General features: G+C 39.8%; 1 protein-coding gene across 1 annotated transcript in view; it reads right to left on the bottom strand.

Annotated features, from left to right (window-relative positions):
* Positions 1-280: 280 nt before the first annotated feature.
* The window catches only part of KIF1B (kinesin family member 1B), a 44,479-nt gene continuing 32,621 nt past the window's right edge, over positions 281-12,138 (bottom strand). Inside the window, exons 15-20 of the mRNA XM_010184391.1 lie at positions 10,024-10,103; positions 8,534-8,640; positions 7,977-8,060; positions 6,470-6,650; positions 5,953-6,025; positions 281-1,789 (exon numbers count right to left, since the gene is read on the bottom strand). Of these exons, the coding sequence (XP_010182693.1) occupies positions 281-1,789; positions 5,953-6,025; positions 6,470-6,650; positions 7,977-8,060; positions 8,534-8,640; positions 10,024-10,103 (2,034 nt within the window). The remainder of the gene's footprint in view (positions 1,790-5,952; positions 6,026-6,469; positions 6,651-7,976; positions 8,061-8,533; positions 8,641-10,023; positions 10,104-12,138) is intronic.

Genomic DNA, 12,138 nt, shown 5'->3' with positions numbered 1-12,138 from the left:
CACCTCCCTCCCTCCCTCCACGTCTTCTAGTCTATAACAAAAGTTTTTACAATTCTTCCGAATGTTCTTCCAATCAAAGTTGTTAACACTGCAACAAGAGTCACATGCAAACTGAATGGGCTGCAGGGCCAGTACCTCGCGCTTTTATGTCGAATTACTCAAGCTCTACCTGGCCAAACAAAATCCAAGACATAAGCAAAGCCAATCCTGGCTGTTTCTTAATGACGAGCCAGAATTGCCCCCGTTTCCCTCCTCCCCCAGACTACTCTGGCCCAACTAATCATACTGTGGTTTCTCTGCCCGCTTTGAGGTTAGGTGCTGAGAACTGGCGCCTCATCCGTGGGGGCGTCACAAACTGGTTATAGTGGTTAGGCCGGTCAGTCTGTTTGGGGTGCAGATTGGCCGCATTGCCTTCTGCACCGCCCCCGTTGCTGTGATTGCAGTACGGCTGGCGGTGCTGGTGGATGTGGCGTTTTTGCTGGAAAGTCTGCAGGTCTGGGTTCTGCTGCCCGCTGTACGAGTGCAGCGATTCGGATGAGCCCGATGTCTGGCGCCGCAAGCTTTTCTGAGAGCCGTTATTGAGAGAATTGCTTCTCCAGCGCAACTGAGGCGATGGCTGCTGCTGATTGCTAGGCTGTGGCGGTGCGTTTAGCTGCTGCCTGTTAATTTGGATATTATCTTGATTCCTCTGAGGGCCATACAGATTCCACAGCTGCTGCGGGTCTTTAGAAGCAGCTTTACTCTCTTTTTCTTTGTTTTCATCTTTGCTCTTTTCCTCTTCTTTTGGAATTCTGACCTCAATAACTTCATCCTCAGTGATAATTATATGGGTGCCTGGGCTCCACGAGTTCCTGTGTTTGGGATTGCTTTTGAAAGGAAACCGGGGCTTGCGATTTTCAGGCGGAATGAATCGGTGAGGCATGTTTTGGCGGCGAAGCTGTTTTGCTATTTCCTGCTGCTGCAGATTTTTAAATCTAATCTGCTCTTGCCTCATCCAACGTAGTCGCCCACGTCTGAAAGCCGGATCACCTGCCATTAACTGAGAAACACGCTCCTCTTTAGCGAGTTCATCATTCTCACTTCTTTTTAAGTCATCCGTGGGCTTCTTGTCCACATCCACCACACTGGCAGAGTTTGGAGACTTAGCATTAGCAACGGTTGACTGAGCTTTCTCTGGAGATCCTATAAGAGGTAAAACCTTCTCCATTTTTAGCATCTTATTTCTGAGAACTTTTATCTCTTCATCCTTCATGTTGTTCTGCTTCTTTACTTCTTGTAGAATATCTTCCAACTTGTCTATATGCACCTTAAGGTCATCCACATCAGTTATCCCTTTACCATTGGCCATAACATCTTCAATTTTCTCATCTCCAACTCCCACCGTATCCCAGACATCCCGAGCCACAGCTCGCCACGATTCACGCTCATTTGGATCCTTTTTCCCATACATGGCACAAAGCTCTTTCATTTTAACAATGGCCAAAGCCTCAATCTCCTGCCTAGTGTGCCTGAAGTCATTGAGCGCTACCTCATAGCATATCTCTTTCACGGCCTGAATCTTTAAGTCTGAGATGGTAACCCATTTGGAGTCTTTGCTAAGGCGTCGGCGTTGGGGTATCTGGTACATTTTAATAGGCTCTCGTTTCTTCCCACTGCTGGGGAGGCCACACTTTTTTACAATGGTTTGGAGCTTGCTGGGGGGCAGCTTCTCTCTCAGGGAAGTGATCAGTCTCCAACTCTCCTCACACGATCTCTTGTCCGAATCATCCCCACTATCAGAGTCTGCATCCTTTGGAAAAACAAAAATCAAGAAGTGGCCCCAAAATAACGAAAATTAAAATTGTAAGAAAACGGAAAAGCTAAATAAGAAGTAGCAGGCAAAGAAAAATAAATCAAAAAATCAAAATAGAACAAGTGATAAGGAAGTCCCTGAAGACTGAGTGTTAGGACATTACGCTGTCTCTTTGAGAGTCACGGATTGTCAAAATTGGAGCTCTTCACTAAATTAAGATTAACATTATATTTAAAAGTCCTGTCATCTCAAAATAGCAGATTATCTAACTTCTTCCCTCCCCTTCCAAAAATCTTTAAACAGAACAACTGAAACCAAGTTCCTGATTAAAAAAAAAAATAAAAAAAACCAAGTGTAAACTGCACTTCACACATGCTACAAAGACATGCAAATCCCCGCCACACACATTTGCCTTGGTGACTGCTGTTGCTTCTTTCAGCAAATCCTCCCCAGGTAGGTGAACACAACAGCCATCATAGAAGAGGTCATGAGCAGCCAGAGTAAGTCGGGTTAACACTGGTTAGTAACGTTGCACGTGGTTGCAGGGATGCTCAAGTTTAGAATCCACTTCACTACAATAGCAGCCAGAGAAGTGTTAGACGATAAGAAAAATGAAACAGAAGCAGCCGAAAGGTTCAATGTTAAAAGGGCTGTAAGTGCCACTATGACAGGTGAAGACAGTGGTTCATACTCCAAGACTTGCTACAAGCTAAAAGGATATCCAGAATCAGAGTTTCAGAGGTGGGTGGTGGTTTGGGTTTGTTTTTCCCCATTTGTCACCATGTTGCTTAGTTTAAACAAAAAAACCATTAACAGTCTTGTCTGGCCGAAGAATGAGTTTCAGAAGAATGAAGCAGCAATGACTGGTTTTTTAATTGTTTTTAAACAAATTCACTATTTGATATCCTTCATTTGTCCTCTTCTCAAACCCTAGAGCTTCCACATACTTGCTAAGAGTTATGCATATTTTGCTTCTTCATTACAAGTTTTCCACCTTTTGCTAAATGATTTTTAATGAGCAGTGCTTCAGGTTTCCATATGCTAGGAATGTTTGTTCAGGTATACTGCCACCAGAAGTTGAGGATATCCATTATTGCTCACTGCAACCAGGAATTAAAGTCAGACTACTTTTCTTTAAAGGATTATTAATTTAAGGCATCTCTTGAACAAATAAGATATCCTAGGTATTATTGCGATCCAAACTTCTTCATTAAAACACAGGAGTTGATCTCCAATGAACCTCTACCTCACGTCCCTGTTTTTCACATAGAGAATTTTAACACATGAGAAATCAGGAACAGTGACAGCCAGTAATTCCAAAACCAAAGGAAACCCAGGTTGTTACCTCCAAACCACAGGTTCCTAGACTTAAGACTTCGGGTAGAAGACCATGAAGAATGAGGGATACAACATAATTTGTTTTGGGAATAATGAAAGGGAGTAAAAGAAATATTGTTCTGCCCTATGGTCAACAAGCTCCATAGCCTAAGAGTCTCATTATTTGAGCTTCTTGTGACCTTATGTATTTTTAAATATTTAAGAACAGCACTAGAGAATCAACTTCTCCTAGTTTAAGTTAAAATATAAGCCAAACACTGGTCTAGAGACAACAAACTCTTTCTGAGTTTACAGCTGACAAAATTTGTGGCCTAAGGAAACAGCATCTAACAAACTGTTAGATGCATATTGCAGTGGAAACAAGAGATACCCTGGAGGAAGACACTACAATTGGTGCATTCAGGGTTACGTCCAGAAAGGCTAGACACAAGCTACTCAAACATTAAGTCCCAAGTTCCGCAAGATGATTCTTATAGGTTACAAAATAACCATATTACTACTTATGGGTAAACCATGTCTTGTGTACAAAAAGCTGATTAAGAGCCACTACATGGTCATTGCCCTGTGTGCACCCAGCGGTTAACCAGACCAATTAATACATACCCACATTCTAATGTCAAGTGGTCACTGCTAAGGCATTATGACCAAGAAAACCAGGAAGATAATTTTAGCTCTACTTAACAAATTTTCATATTCAATTTGCAAAACTGAGAATGATTATTTCTATTCCTTAGTAATAGTAACAAGGCAAACATATATTAATTGCAGATCTCGGGGGACAAGAGCTACTATTTATCTTTTTTGTACAGCACATCTAACAAATAAATACCAACTTGGTTGGAATCTCAGCATAAAATCAAAGAAATCTGGAAAACAGGATTAACCAGCTTCGTATATCCAAGATTATACTGTAATTTAGAACAGGAATATTTATATTTCAATACAAATCTTACAGAGCAGTAAAATAGAGAACCTGATTTTGCAGCTGGATATTGCAGCAATGTAAATACTTTAAAGGTACGCAAGCTGAAATGCATTCCCAGATTTCCCAATCATTATTCAATTACTGCTGTATGAATGCATTCATCCTGTCCATTCCAGACTCTGCATACGGTGGCACAGAAATGACGAGATGTGTCAAGAAGTTTTTCTGTCACCTGAAATATTCTTATTAAGCACTGCAATAAGCAGGATACTGCTTCACAGACCAATGACCTCATCTGGTACAACCCCTCACAACTAGGAAGGGTGTCCTGCAGCAACTACATGGGTAATGCACACAGGACAGTCTTCCATCTTTGTCCACTAATTGACATCAGCAAAACCAAAACAAGCTTAAAGAAATCAGCAACTTTGTTACACTATTAAACAACCCAGTACCTAAAGATCCTTCCCTTAATCTTATGTATACAGGCAAATTCCCTTTACAACACTTATACATGCAGCCTTATTTTAAATAGCTCCCCAGCCAGCCAATTCTCGCATCTTTAATTCATATGATAGCTGACCTTATGCCTGTCAGCTAAAATTTAAGGGAGGGAATTCCATTACTTGCATCTCCTTTGACACAGAGCCAAAACTTATTCAATACTAAGACTATTTTTCTTTTCACATTGAACTGATTTTTGCCATACTACTTTCAGCTACACAAAGTTTAACTATAAAATTGCAGATGAAACATTACGTTAGTCATATCTTAACTGCTTTTCTGAACTAAGTTTTGCTTTGGTTCAAAGTCTGCAGCCACTCCTCTCCATCCAAGAAATTAGTCCCTAGTGATGAAATAATTAGAGATCAAAGAGTCTTTAAGCGTATAACGTAAATGTGAAAAGTGATGTAGCTTCTACCTATGTAAGCCACCGTACTTTGTTCCATTCTGCTTCTGGGAGAAGGGGAAGAGCTTTACAATTTAGAATCCAGCATGCATTTAACCCACAGTTTTCAGTGGTCTCAAACTAGTACTACAAACAAACGAATTTTGAAATTCTTACTAGAATTCAGGCACAGCTACATTTGCATTCTGCCTAAAAGACAACCCAATGCAGCTAAAGCAGAATCAGGAGACTCAGGTTTCATAAGGAAATCCAGGTAACATTCCTGGGCTTTGCCTTGCTTTTAAAATTCACAGGGTGCTTGAAGACTGCAAATGGTGCATTTCTATTTGTATTAAGTCTGTATCAGACTTAATTTATCAGGCTTTCTATTTAAGAAACAGGTGTAATGGTGGAATTCCCATTGCTCTGAATGAGTGGACATTCCCTTCACACACTGCTCCCTAGGCATAACCCCACCATCGCCATGTGTACCATTAAGACCCTTACAAGGAACTCCATGCAGGGAAGGGAGAAGGGTTAAAACATGCACAATGCAGCAACATTTTCAGACATCATTCATAAAAAATAAACCTAGTGTATCAATGGTCTAGGAATCTCTTTGGCAGCACAAAATTAGTATGTTCTGGTGATCCAAGACAAAAATAAAGGCAAACACCTCAAGAAGTAGCTGTTTAGACTACTGGAAAGGAACTTCAAAAATCGCAGAGCATTGAAATGCCCTTCTTTCTGGTTAAGCTGAGAAAAAAAATCCAACCTTTCCCAACAGGAACTGATTAAAGCCTCTTCATTGTCAATTACAAACTCTGAATTAACATGAAGGAGCTCACCCACACTGATAGTAATTCACTGTAGACACAAAGTATTTGAAAGCAAAGGGAGAACTGCATTGTGCAGACAACCCAAGCAGGTTTCCTAAACTTTCAGATAAGCAAGGACAGGAATTACTGTTTGCCAAAGGTATAGTTAATCTTAAGAAAGGACACATACCAGCCTTTGCTGCTCCAACAAGAGATCAGCTTCCTCCTTCTCTTTCTTATACAAAATCTCCATCTCTTGTAATCTGCAGATGAACAAAAGAACAGAAGTAGCCAAAGAGGTCATTATTTTCATGTTGGTGTTACTCTACACACACAGCACACTGAATTACACTGACAAAAGTCATTCCACTTAAAAGGTACTGTTGTCTATTATAGAACCATAAAAGTGAAACTTCCTATAAGGCGGAGTTCAGTCCTTCACTAAAAGGTCTATAGGGCATGGCAGGTGCTTAGCTGTGATTTTTCAAGGAGCTAGGACACCAAAACTCTTAAGTAAAATAATGAGGAATCTTTCTGAACTTCCACAATAGGTAGCAGAGGTGATATATGGCAGAACCTAGGCCTAACAGCTACAGAACCTAGGCCTAACAGCTACAGAACCTAGGCCTAACAGCTACAGAACCTAGGCCTAACCTAACAGCTGATTCCTCCTTGTTTCAGGTAGAAATTTGGAGTTATTTTGTTACCTTTTCTCCATCTCCTGCTTCATGTCAATGCCCTGCTTCTCCAGAAGCTCCCTCTGAGCAAATGTCCAGTCAACTGGCTCCGAGGGAGTCTCAGCTGACGGTGTCTTCTCTCTTTCTGCCCGTGCTTGCTCTGGATGGTTGAATCTGAAGACGTGATTTTTACCCATGATGATACGATTTCCTGAAAACAGTTACAGAAGTTAAATTAAAGGACAAACTTGGAGATTGACCAACAGTTGCAGTAAATAAAACACATCACTAAATCCCATTCCTCTCCTCCAGTGACTGTACCAAAACATAGGCAAAAGCCACTTTGAAGCTTAACTTTGAATACTGAAATGCATGATGCTTAGTATTCTTTAAAATGCCATTTATATGTATTACAAATGGGGATTTATGGAAGGCTTTTACAACTACTCTTATGCTAATGTCAAAAGAGCTGAAAATACTTAATACTGTTAAGTCTTTCAGCTAAATCCTAGAGATACCAGACAGCCACAAAGCCCGAGACATTTGTGTGACAGAAGACAGTAGAATACCTCTGCTTTTCCAGAGAACATATTAATGTAGTTAAAATTTTGAAAAGGCATTCTAGTAAATAGACCTCCAAAGTAATCAAAATTGTCTTTATCAATATATTAGTAAAACACAGGCTCTTAAAGATGTCAGAGACCATGTCGATATTATTCCAGTAACTAAGTTATCTAGATGCAGAAGAAAAGGAAGAAGATCTACTTTTTTTTTTAAATAATGCAATTTCTAAATGATTAAGTTATGGTATTTGAGATGATCCATATGCAGGCACAGAACAGCAAAAACTTCTTCCTTCACTGTCCAGACATGCTGGAGACAGTATACTAGGTTACATGAAAATACTCACTTATAACTTGATGTAAATAATTCTGAGGTATATTTTTTGATTTGGTGCTATTTTGGTTTGAGGTTGGTTTTTTTGTTTGGTTTGGTTTTTTAACCAGTGGAAAAACGGGGGAGGGACACAGAAAGCATCACAGGTTAAACCCAAAATATAGGGAAGTTGCTACCTCCTTTCCAATTCTTCCCCCATGTGCCTTTCTAAAGGAATGCAAGGGATTGCGTGGGAAATCTAATGAGAGCAGAGAGAGGTTCTTGTATTCCTGCAGAGGGTCATATCTTGGCTTTGCCAGGAAACTGGGAATTTTCCATCAGCAACTGGCAGTCTGTCTGCTCTGTCTCACTGAGACTGCCAAGGGCAATGGGCTTGGGCAAGAATGTATTTGAATAATATCAGGGTAAGCACAAGGACAAGCAGGATGCTGCGTGGCAGTGAATATTTAAGTACACTTACAGCCAGCACAGCAAAGAATGAACGAAAACGAACTGCTGCCAAGAATGGTACCAACTTCTGTTTAACAGCTACACTGCAAAAAGGTAACACTGCTGTCCCTCAGCAGCACCTAGCAAATGTCACGTATGGACAATTCTTAGATGGAGAGTCTACAGAAATATCCCTTCTAAAAGCTCTTACCTGAGCGCAACTGCACGGGCTGTACAACCCTCTTGCCATTAACGTAGGTTTCCGATCGCTCACAAGGCTCCAGAGTAACAATAACTATGAAGAAAACAGACAAATGAGACTTCCGAGAGCACTGTATGTAGACAGAAGCGTGCAAACCCTAAAGGCATCTCACTTTCTGCCTGTCTTCCTACTAACTTAAGAAAAAAAGATACAAGTCAATCACTCCTTGGTACCATGCTGGTTAAAAGAGAAATAAAGCCCCACAAGAAAAATCAATACTACTGACATCTTCATATTGCAGTTGGAAATTATTATTATTTTTTCTGTTTGAATCTTCATGTTTGTAGTTAATCAGGATCAGAACTTAACTCTTACACTGAAGCTATTACTTTGTTTAAATTTTATTTGATAAAAATTTTTTTCCCCTCCAAGACTCACAAAAACAGCAAGTCAAAGCTGATGGTTTTCTTGACACAAGAGAGACTTTCAAACACATCTATTACCAGGCCAACTATCAAGTGAGTAAAAGATTCACTAACACTTTGCTAGGAGAAGTAGTTTTTTACCTTCACCGTTGTTGTTCCTCTCACTTCGAAAGATACAGTGTTCTTCCTTGATATGAGCCCCACTCAATACAATGTCTTGCCTTCGCTCAGCATCAGCTTGGCCAACCCTGGGTTCAACAGAAGACATTTCAAGAGCAAATCAGACACTTTCTACAACTCTGCGTAGGACAACACATACCAAAAATATCCAGGAAAAGTGTCTGAACTATTAAGACTGTCCTTCAAGTTTAAAGGTTTGAACTAGTGCTGAACTCTGGACTGCAGAGAAGTTATCAGATTTACCATGAATTGGAGGATAATAGCTTGACAAAACAAAAGAGAAGCTTTCTCTCTCTTAAAACATGTAATTTAAAGAGAGACTTGAAATGTTAAACACGTCTGGACTTAATGCGTTTCTTTCCATCTTGTGTAGCCCCTGCTTCCTTTAGCAAAAACATGCAGGAAAAAAAAACCGTGCCACCGGAACTTCCAGTGGTGCATTTCAGCTGGCATACAGGGATCACCTCTTCCAGTCATCACCATCTGCACTTTAACAAAGAAGCAAAAATGGCTCAGGAGACTCCTATTGAATAATCTGATGCCACAAACAGTTTCATCCAGCTTCCAGAGAGCAAGAGGTTGGCTGTATCCCTGAAGCATGAAGATCTATGTCCATTCCAAACTCAAATATTTGAGCAACTCCAGATACAGACAACTTAATTTTCAATCTTAATCTTAATAAACTTCTTGCTCTTATTATTCCACACATTTCTGATGTCAGCCAGCTAGACTCAAAATTTGTGATTTCTTAAGTCCTAAGCTATTCTCACCATTCTGTGCTGAATTCTCTACAAGTTTAATATTCTTTTCACTAGGTCAAATGCATATTAGAGTAGTACCAATCCCCAGCACCTGTTTGTGTACTCTTCTCTATTTGTTCCACAGGAATACACAGACTAAGCAGTCAAACATGCCTTAGTGCTCCAAAGAAAACAAAACCCACCCTTCTACTTCCAGATGTCTTAACAGCAAGTTCTGGAATAAAATCTGTTTTAAATTCCAAATCTGGTAATTAAATTTAATCTCATATATGTGAATGCAGAATACATGGATAGCAGTTCATTTAAATAATAAAGTGAACACTCATCCATATTCCAGTTGCTTACATCAAATACTATGGTTGTCAATAATCAAAATTTCAAAGGTATTTTCCATAAGTTTTATTACTTTTGTTTTCCTGTATCTTAAAAGAGATGTGCTTTCTTTTACTGCCCAGGTGTAGTAACGAGCTGCTTACAAAGCAGAGTGACTGCATACATTACTTTTAAAGCAAAAAACAACTTAAAAGAAAATGCATTTCTGTACTTTTTTCCACCTACAGTAATGTCATGCTTCATTTGTACCTACAAGTTGAATAGCTCAAGGCACAATTATTATTTACAGTGTCTCCAGCATGGGGATTTAAGCAAGCAAACATGCAGACTTCAGACAGTATTAGCACCAGTCCTCACCTGGTAATGCCATCTTTGATGTAGTAAAGAAGACATTCAGACATGAGTGGATCTTCATTAAGGTTTACAAGATGAGGAGTCTGAAAGAAATAAAAGAAAAGTTAATTAATAACTGAGGATCTACTTTCAAGTTTCTTCCCACAGCTGAGGAGGATGCATATTAATCCAGATTTAAAAAAAAAAATCCTTGTTAAAAAAGAAAGATTCCTTGGAAAATCTCTGTAAACTTCTATAAGGGAAGTCCAACCACAGAAAAGGTTGCTTCAGTAAAATATTGAAACTGATGTGGAATCAACTTTGGCTTTTCTTCGGCAATACAGGTCAGGCAATCATCTAAGCCTGTTTATTTCAAAAGAAAGTCTAAAACTACCAACATTCTCTGATACAAACAGCTAAAAAACTAAACTCTTCATCTAAAGTTCTTCTAAATTTAAATCCACTACAGTTACTAAACCAACCTTCTTTGGTGAAAAAACCCCATTGGAATCAGCAAACAAGTCACAAGGCCTTGGAGTGAAAATCTAGCCAGTGAGATAGCAGTAAGCACAAGCACAAGAGAAAAGGCAAAAATGGTTAAACACAATTAAAGAAGAAAGAAGACACAAAAGCTGGAAAGGAACTTTTTACAAGGGCATGCAGTGATAGGAGAAGGGGCAATGGTTTTAAACTGAAGAAGGTAGATTTAGACTAGATATTAGGAAGAAATTCTTTACTGTGAGGGAGGTGAGGCAGTGGCACAGGTTGCCCTGGGACGTTGTGGATGTCCCCTCCCTGGAAGTGTTCAAGGCCAGGCTGGACAGGGCTTTGAGCGGCCTGGGCTGGTGGGAGGTATCCCTGCCCATGGCAGGGGCTTTGGAATTAGATGACTTTTAAGGCCCCCCCTCCAACCCAACCCATTCTACGATTCTATGACAAAAGAGAAAAAAAATCAAACTGTTAATAAGCCACTTGTCCCTTTGTCACCCTCAAATAAAATAAGTTTAGCAAAAGGAAATAAATTTGGCTAAGATCCCTTGGGAACACCGCTTCTGTCAACTTTTTCAGGCTGCAAAAAAGACATTGACAGCACTCAGTTTACAGAACCTCAGAAGTTACTGAACGTTCACAATGGTATTTGTATTTGAACGAAGCAGCCTGATTGTCAATTGCCCAACAGAAGACTTAACTATAAAGATCGAAAGAGGGACTAAACAAGACACCTTTTTCACCCCCAAAAATATAGGGGACACCTAAAACCACAGCTGAAGATGTCCCATGCTGTCATCACTATTCACTGCATGCAAATTAACATTCAGAGCTGCAAAAAGCTTTTAAAATGGAGAGAGAAACCAAATCCCAGGCATAGTCAACTGTCATAACACCATTATGATTTGTACCACTTGGACACTTTGAAGATAATGCTGTACCCTGTACAAAGATGTTTTAGCATCGGAGTTCATTTACCAAGTTAAATCAAAGTCTGAATGGGTCTTTCACAGGCAGAGAGCTTTGTAAAAAGTAAAGCTCAATAACTTGAAAGATGATGCTAGCAAAAGCGACAATTCAGTCATTCTGAGATCTATTGTTCATCCACACAGCTACATCTTCAACCTTCTCCTGTACAGCATTCCTCAAGCATGAGCTGAAGGATTTTCCCTGTTCCCGTCCTTGACAACAGCACAAATGGTTAAATTCCACCACCCATTACAAGAAGTTTCCGGCCATCAAAGGCACAACCGGTAGATACAGCAATGTGCACGATGCGATACCTTTTAATTCACAAAGTGGGCAAAATTTACCTTTCAAAGTTCAATTTACATCTCAGCTGGTAAAAAACAGTGCTGTCCTAGTAGCATATGATTAGATTTATACTGGTACCTCAGAAGTGTAAAGTCTTTATTAAAAAAACTTCAAATTTGCTATCTACATCTCCAAAATATTCACAACAGCAGCCACAGTTACTAGAAGGAGAACTAATGAAACTGAGGTGCAAGGATAGCAAGGAACAGAAGCAGACAGGACTAGGTCAGGAGTTTTACTTCTCCTAATCAATTCTAGATGGGTAAAAGAAATACTGTCTATTACCAACGCAACTACTTCTGCCATATGGCATTTATACACAAACCTGATCAGCTG

The sequence above is a fragment of the Mesitornis unicolor genome, unplaced genomic scaffold (genome assembly GCF_000695765.1).
Source record: "Mesitornis unicolor isolate BGI_N332 unplaced genomic scaffold, ASM69576v1 scaffold40625, whole genome shotgun sequence".
NCBI lineage: Eukaryota > Metazoa > Chordata > Aves > Mesitornithiformes > Mesitornithidae > Mesitornis > Mesitornis unicolor.
This window is presented reverse-complemented; position numbering and strand designations above follow the sequence as displayed.